The sequence below is a fragment of the Cebus imitator genome, unplaced genomic scaffold (genome assembly GCF_001604975.1).
Source record: "Cebus imitator isolate Cc_AM_T3 unplaced genomic scaffold, Cebus_imitator-1.0 Scaffold731, whole genome shotgun sequence".
NCBI lineage: Eukaryota > Metazoa > Chordata > Mammalia > Primates > Cebidae > Cebus > Cebus imitator.
This window is the reverse complement of record NW_016108046.1, coordinates 30,967-37,683: the sequence shown is the minus strand read 5'-3', so window position 1 is coordinate 37,683 and position 6,717 is coordinate 30,967. Positions and strand designations below refer to the sequence as shown.

The window sequence follows — 6,717 nt, the reverse complement described above, 5'->3', positions numbered from 1 at the left end:
AACCCAGGAGGCGGAGATTGCGGTGAGCGGGGATCACGCCATTGCACTCCAGCCTGGGTAACAAGAGCGAAACTCCGTCTCAAAAAAAAAAAAAAAAACTCTGACTTCCATTCTTTATAATCCGTACTTCCTGAACAGGCTGTCCTTAACCTTTACACTTAATAAACTCCTTTAAAACAAAATCTGACCTGTTTGATTATTGTAGATTGACAGGCTGAGAGTATGTACCTCCAAGGACCTCTGTGAGGGCTAAGTGCAGTCATATATGCAATGAGCTCAAGTAAACAGCGGGCAGAGGAAACACCTGGACATCTCCTCTGTGCTAAGCCCCCAGCATGCACACAGACACAGCCACGGCAGGCCCAGGCCCCAAGAGGCTGCCTGAACTTCAGTGTGATTCTGCTTCTGAACAGACGTGGTAGGCATAGAAAGGCCAGTCAAATGCAGAGTGTCTTTCTGGCCTTCCCCTGACCAGAAGTGCTCTCCCTGATAACTCTGCCACCAGTGGCTCAGGAGAGTCCCTGCATACAGGAGCATTGACTTTTTTTTTTTTTTGAGACCGAGTTTCACTCCTGTTGCCCAGGCTGGAGTGCAATGGTGCGATCTCGGCTCACCGCAACCTCTGCCTCCCAGGTTGAAGCAATTCTCCTGCCTCAGCCTCCTGAGTAGGTGGGATTACAGGCATGTGCCACCATACCCGGCTAATTTTGTATTTTTAGTAGAGACAGGGTTTCTTCATGTTGGTCAAGCTGGTCTCAAACTCCTGACCCCAGGTGATCTGCCCGCCTCCGCCTCCCAAAGTGCTGGGATTATAGGCATGAGCCACTGTATCCAGCATTTTTTTTTTTTTTTCCCAGACAGAGTCTTGCTCTGTCACCCAGGCTGGAATGCAGTGGCACAATCTGGGCTCACTGCAACCTCTGCCTCCCAGGTTCAAGAGATTCTCCTGTCTCAGTCTGGGGTGCTGAGACTACAGGCACCCATCATCATGCCCGGCTAATTTTTGTATTTTTAGTGGAGACCGGGTTTCACCATGTTGGCCAGGCTGGTATTGACCTCCTGACCTCAGGTGATCTGCCCACCTCAGCCTCCCAAAGTGCAGGGATTATAGGCGTAAGCCACCCCGCCTGGCAAATATTTTATATTTTTACCCAAGTGACTGCTTTATATTTTTTTCCATTTAAAAGTATGTCTGGGGCAGCTTGGTGGGGGCCCTGCGCCCACGTGCTGCCTGTAAAAAGGAAAAAAAAAAAGTATGTCTGGGCCAGACACAGTGGCTCATACCTATGATATATATACATACATATATGTATATTATATGTATATATGTATATATACACATGCATGTGTATGCATGTATATATGTATATTCATGATGCTTGAGAGGCTTGGGAGATATTTTCAAGTCAGTGTACAGAGTTGTTTCAAAAAGGGGGCCACACTCTCCAGCCCCCTACCTCCCCTCATGTAAGCTCAGGCAAGAGATCAAGGACAGTGCCCCTCTCTCCGTTTGCCAACAACCAGCCTGCTCAGGAGAGGCCCTGCCAGGCCATGTCCTGCTGGGGGGCTTCCCATGGAGACAGAGGACTCCATGTCTCTGGGAGAGAGATGTTTTCTACCCAGCCCAAAGTTCCCTCAGCCATTTAGTCCCCAAGGACCCCTCTCCAAACCCAATTCTCTGTTCTCACCTTGACCACCCTCAGTGCTATGCCCCAGGCCTAACCTTCCATTACTGGTGAAACCAACTCCCCTTTCCACCTGAACATAGAGGGAGCCCTGTGGGCCTGCCTGCTTGCTTGATTATGTGCAGAGGGTCTCATAGATCCCCTGGAGAAATCAAAGGAAAGTAGGCCCTTGACTCTTCCTCCCTCTCATGCTCCTTGCAGAGAGTGTGCTGGTTCCTGCCCCTGCCACACCCTCCACTCCCCGCCAGCCATAGGCACAGCTCCTGCTCCGCGCTTTCCATCTGTCTAAACCCTCTAAACCGACAGGGCATGGTGGTACACGCCTGTAATCCCAGCACTTTGGGAGGCCGAAGAGAATGGATCACCTGAGGTCAGGAGTTCAAGACCAGTCTGGCCAACATAGTGAAATCCCACCTCTACTAAAAATACAAAAATTAGCTGGGCACAGAAGGGTGAGTTTGCACCTGTAATCCCAGCTACTTGGGAGGCTGAGACAGAATTGCTTGAACCTGGGAGGCAGAGGTTGCAGTGAGCCAAGATTGTGCTACTGTACTCCAGCTTGGGCAACACAGCGAGACTCTGTCTCAAAAATAAATAAATTAATTAATTAATTAATTAATAGACAAACCATCTAAACTGCCATTGCCCTCCCTAACCCTCCCAGCCCAGAGACCCCCCTCCCTTGTCAGCCATCCAGGGACAAGTGTCTCTCATTTGGAAAAAATTAGGGAGGAGGAACAGTAGAATAGGGAGGACTGGGGTCCTCCACATGCCTGTATGGGGTGAGTTTCGGCCCAGCATCAAGGCAGGCCTGTGGTCCACAGAGAGAGGCAGCCACTCCTCAGCCTGGGGTGGCTATCCTCCTCCTGACCCCATCTCTCTGCTGTTGGGGAGGCTAAGTGGGTGTTAGGGTCCTGTCAGAGGGGGAACCACCCCCAGGGGTGCCCATCAGCCACCAGCCTCCCCTCAGTGGACATCCAGTCCAAGTGACAGCAGTGGCACAGCTGAGCACAGGGAGCCTCATGGCCAGTGCCTGGCTCCTGGTCTCCTCCAGGGTCCCCAGGACACCCTCACACAGACATCCCAGCACCCCTGCAGCTGGCAAAAGAGCCTAGAAACGTCCTGCCCAGCACGCTCTGGGCCCCTCTTTTAGGATCTGGGTGGGCTAAAGAAGCCAAAAAAGGGTTTGCAGCCAGGCCTGCCTCTCCCCCACAGCCCTGGGTGTGTCAGGCCGGTCAGCCTGAGTCTCAGGAAGCCTGACCAGTTCCCTCTCAAGTAGCTGGGATTACAGGCGCCTGCCACCACGCCCGGCTAATTTTTCCCTGGGCGGGGCTGTGGGGTTTAAAGAGCCCAACCCACCTGGGCCGTCCACAGCCCAGCAGCGTCCTCAGACCTGTTCTCTGCACCGCCAGCTCAGGTGAGCCCTCACTCAGGTGACCTCGAAGGTGAGCAGGCATCCACTTTGGGGATGCTAGGTGAAGGGGGTGGCTGCCCAAGAATTTAATGAGGAGCCTGTTGAGGGGTCTGAGGACAGATATGGCTGCAGGTGTCACTTGGAGACCTCCTGTGTTGCACCTACTGTCATATGGACGGTGGGTTGGGGACTGAAGGAAATAGGAGCCAGCCCTTGGCTAAAGAATATGTGAACTGGTGGTTTGTGCTTATGGTCCCAACTGCTTGAGAGACTCAGGTGAGCAGATCACCTGAGCCATGAGAGTTAAAGGCTATGGTGAGCCGAGATCACACCACTGCTCTCCATCCTGGGTAACAGAGCAAGACTCTATCTCAGAAAAAANAAAAAAAAAAAAAAAAAAGAATATGTGACCTAGAGTTGAGACCCTCCTATTCCAGGAACTCCAGGTTGGTGGAGGTAGCACCAATGAAGGCTGGTGGAAGCCAGCTTTGGAGACTGCTCCTAACCCAAGAACCCATGTTCAGAAGCAGTGTCTAACAGTCTCTCTCTCCAGTGCCTCCCTCCTGCTGCAGAAGGAGTGTGTGTTTACTTATGGATGTATTTATTTTTTATTATTTATTTACTTATTTATTTTTTGAGATGGAGTCTTACTCTGTTGCCTAGGCTAGAGTGCAGTGGCAAGATCTCAGCTCACTGCAACCTGTGCCTTCTGGATTCAAGCAAATCTCCTGCCTCAGCCTCCTGAGTAGCTGAGATTATAGGCATCTGCCACCAGGCCCAGCTAATTTTTGTATTTTTAGTAGAGATGGGGTTTCACCATGTTGGCCAAGCTGATCTCAAACTCCTGACCTCAGGCGATCCACTCATCTCGGCCTCCCAAAGTGCCGAGATTATCGGCGTGAGCCACCACGCCCAGCCTATGGATGTATGTATTATAACAAGTTTTTAGTGCTGTGTGCTAGGCATGGTTCTTAAGCTTGACAAATGGTAATTCACATAATTCCATCAACATAACCTTATGAGGTTGCTATATTCTGATGATCCTCCTTTTACAGGACTCTGACAAAGGAGTGGTGAGGAGCCTGCAGAGTCACACAGTCGGTAAGTGGCTGAGAAGGGACCCAGTCCAGACAGCTGACCCTGGATCTGTGATCTCATCAGGAGGCCAGAGCTGCGTGCAGCAGACGATGACAATGGCTTCAGTATTGAACATTTGACCATTCTAGGCTAACAATATGCAGAGGGCTGGGAGGGGCCCTGTGCTCAAAAACTCAGCCTCCCCAAGGACAAGTAAATGGGATCCTGGGTACCTCCAACTTGAGGGAGAAATGTCACACCACCGGGAGGTCTATACTCTGAGAGCAGAATCTGGGGCTGCTGGAGCAGGGTCCCCAGCCAGGCTGGCAGGGGAGGTCCTGACTGCTGCAGTCGCCTTATCACAGGACTCAGTGCTCGCCCCCTCCTCTGCACCCTTGCTTTTGTGGAGGCTGTCTGGGAATTCAGCCTGAGGGTGCTGGACTCTGGCCACCCCAGACCCAGACCTTTAGGAACAATATCCTAGGGCCTGATAACAATGCACTTTGTGTAGGGTTAGGAAGGCAAGCTCCAGACCCTGACTTAGAATAGCAGCTGCCTGACCCTGGGCATCTGATTACAAGCTCTAAGCTCCATTTTTTTTTTTTTTTCCTCCTCTGAAATAGAGACAACAATCATATCTTCCTTATGGGGAGTAGTGGGGGGTGGGTTTATCACATGGATTTTCACAAAGACTTCTACAGCACTTACTTAGTGCAGGCCCTGTTCTGAGCTCTTAGCTCATGTTTACTCAATCACACAACTCCCCCAGGCAGCCACTATCCTCTCTAGATGGGAAGACAGAAAGTAGTCATTTGCCTAAGATCGCCCCACAAGCAACAGCATCCGTTGTGTACCTACTTTCACCATGGGGCTCTGCCCCCACCCCCTCTAGCTGGCCAAGTGAGCTGTAAGCCTGGAGCAAATCCACCAGCTGCTGACCCCAGCCCCAGTGCCTCTCCCCCTGCAGCCTTGCCCCTCGAACTGTGACATGGAGAGAGTGACCCTGGCCCTTCTCCTACTGGCAGGTGAGTTCTCCCAGTCTCTCAGGACCCTCCTGCATTCACCCCACCCACAAAGGCAGCAAAAGCCAGAGAACATCTCCCAAAGGGTACCTGGTGTTCAATCAGCATGCTTTATTTATATTGCCAATTTAGAGAAAAAAGTGAAGGAAATGACAGTACAGGTAGAATGAAAATATTGCAAAAAGGTCCTAATGGCTCCAGAGGAATTGAACTGTGGAAAACATTAATCACCAGTGGCTTAAAGACAAAAGCAGGCCGGCATGGTGACTCAGGCCTATAATCCCAGCACTCTGAGAGGCCAAGGTGGGAGGATCACTTGAGCCCGGGAGGTCGAGGCTGCAGTGAGCTAGGATTGCACCACTGCACTCCAGCCTGGGTGACAGAGATTCCAACTGAAAAAAAAAAAAAAAAAAGACAAAAGCACTCCCTGTTCTTCAGTGGGCAGAGACATAACAAGTCATCCCAGTCAGTGTGCAAACCCAGAAGGCAGGGCCCTGGGCAGGCAGGGCTCTGGGTGGGGGGCCAAACCCTGAGACTGTCTAGGACGTGAGGAAGGGAACTGGTGGCTCCAGGGTCACCCCACAACCTCGGGTCTGGGGTCCTGCTGCCCAGCTCACTTGGACACCAGTGTCATGAATTTCCACCCTTTTTCTCTGCTCCTCCCACACAGGCCTGCCTGCCTTGGAAGCCAGTGACCCCTTTGGTGAGTGAGGCCCCCAAACAGCCTGCCCACTCTGCCCACGTCTCCCCTCTGACACCCACATACTATCTCCTGGTTCTGAAATCTTCCCCACCCCTTTTTCCAGCCAGTAAAGACGATCCCTTCTACTACGGTAAGAGCTGATATTCACACCCCCACCCTACCCTTGCCTATCCTGGACCTCTTTGCCAGACAAGTTGGTGAGGGGTGGTGTGAGCCCAGTGTAGACAAAGTGGGATGGGGGATGAAACCTGGTCTCTGTGAGAGCCTGTCTCCAGCAAGGAGAGGGTGCCCACAGGATGCTTAGGAACACTCCTGGAGAAGGGCTGGTGCCTGGGTGGTTAGGCACCCAGATACTTCACCCCTACCCTCCTGCCTTCACTCACCCTCACCCTCCCCTTCCCCAGACCCTATCCCCAGGTGGTCCTGCTCTCCTCCTCTCCCCTGGGCCTCAGCTCCAAAGGTCATCTTCCAGGACAGCTTTCCTTGATCATCCTTCAAAGCCCCTTTTTGTGCACATCCACTTTTTTCTTCTTAGTGTTTCCCCACCAGACACAGAATGATGCCTCTGTTGCTTGTTTGTCTTTCTTCCTTTTTTTTTTTAAGATGGGGTTTCACCGTGATGGCCAGGCTGGTCTTGAACTCCTGACCTCAGGTGATCCACCCACCTCGGCCTCCCAAAGTGCTAGGATTACAGGCATGAGTGCCTGGCCTCCAACGCTTTTTTTTTTAGACGGAGTTTCGCTCTTCGGCCTTGTTTATCTTTCTTTATGTATATAGCAGTGTCTGGCCCAAGCAGGAGCTCACGAATGACTTTTT

At 51.8% G+C, this 6,717-nt stretch overlaps 1 protein-coding gene across 3 annotated transcripts in view; it reads left to right on the top strand.

The window, feature by feature from the left end:
• Positions 1-3,046: 3,046 nt before the first annotated feature.
• FXYD4 (FXYD domain containing ion transport regulator 4) overlaps positions 3,047-6,717 on the top strand; it is a 5,159-nt gene continuing 1,488 nt past the window's right edge. The window contains exons 1-5 of one of the 3 annotated variants that reach the window (XM_017519244.2): positions 3,047-3,102; positions 4,155-4,200; positions 5,069-5,201; positions 5,869-5,901; positions 6,005-6,031. In XM_017519244.2, the coding sequence (XP_017374733.1) occupies positions 5,165-5,201; positions 5,869-5,901; positions 6,005-6,031 (97 nt within the window). In that variant the 5' untranslated portion in view covers positions 3,047-3,102; positions 4,155-4,200; positions 5,069-5,164. Of the gene's footprint in view, positions 3,131-4,154; positions 4,201-4,305; positions 4,390-5,068; positions 5,202-5,868; positions 5,902-6,004; positions 6,032-6,717 lie in introns of those variants that run through there. The other 2 variants (XM_017519245.2, XM_037735140.1) reach the window with 2 other exon arrangements.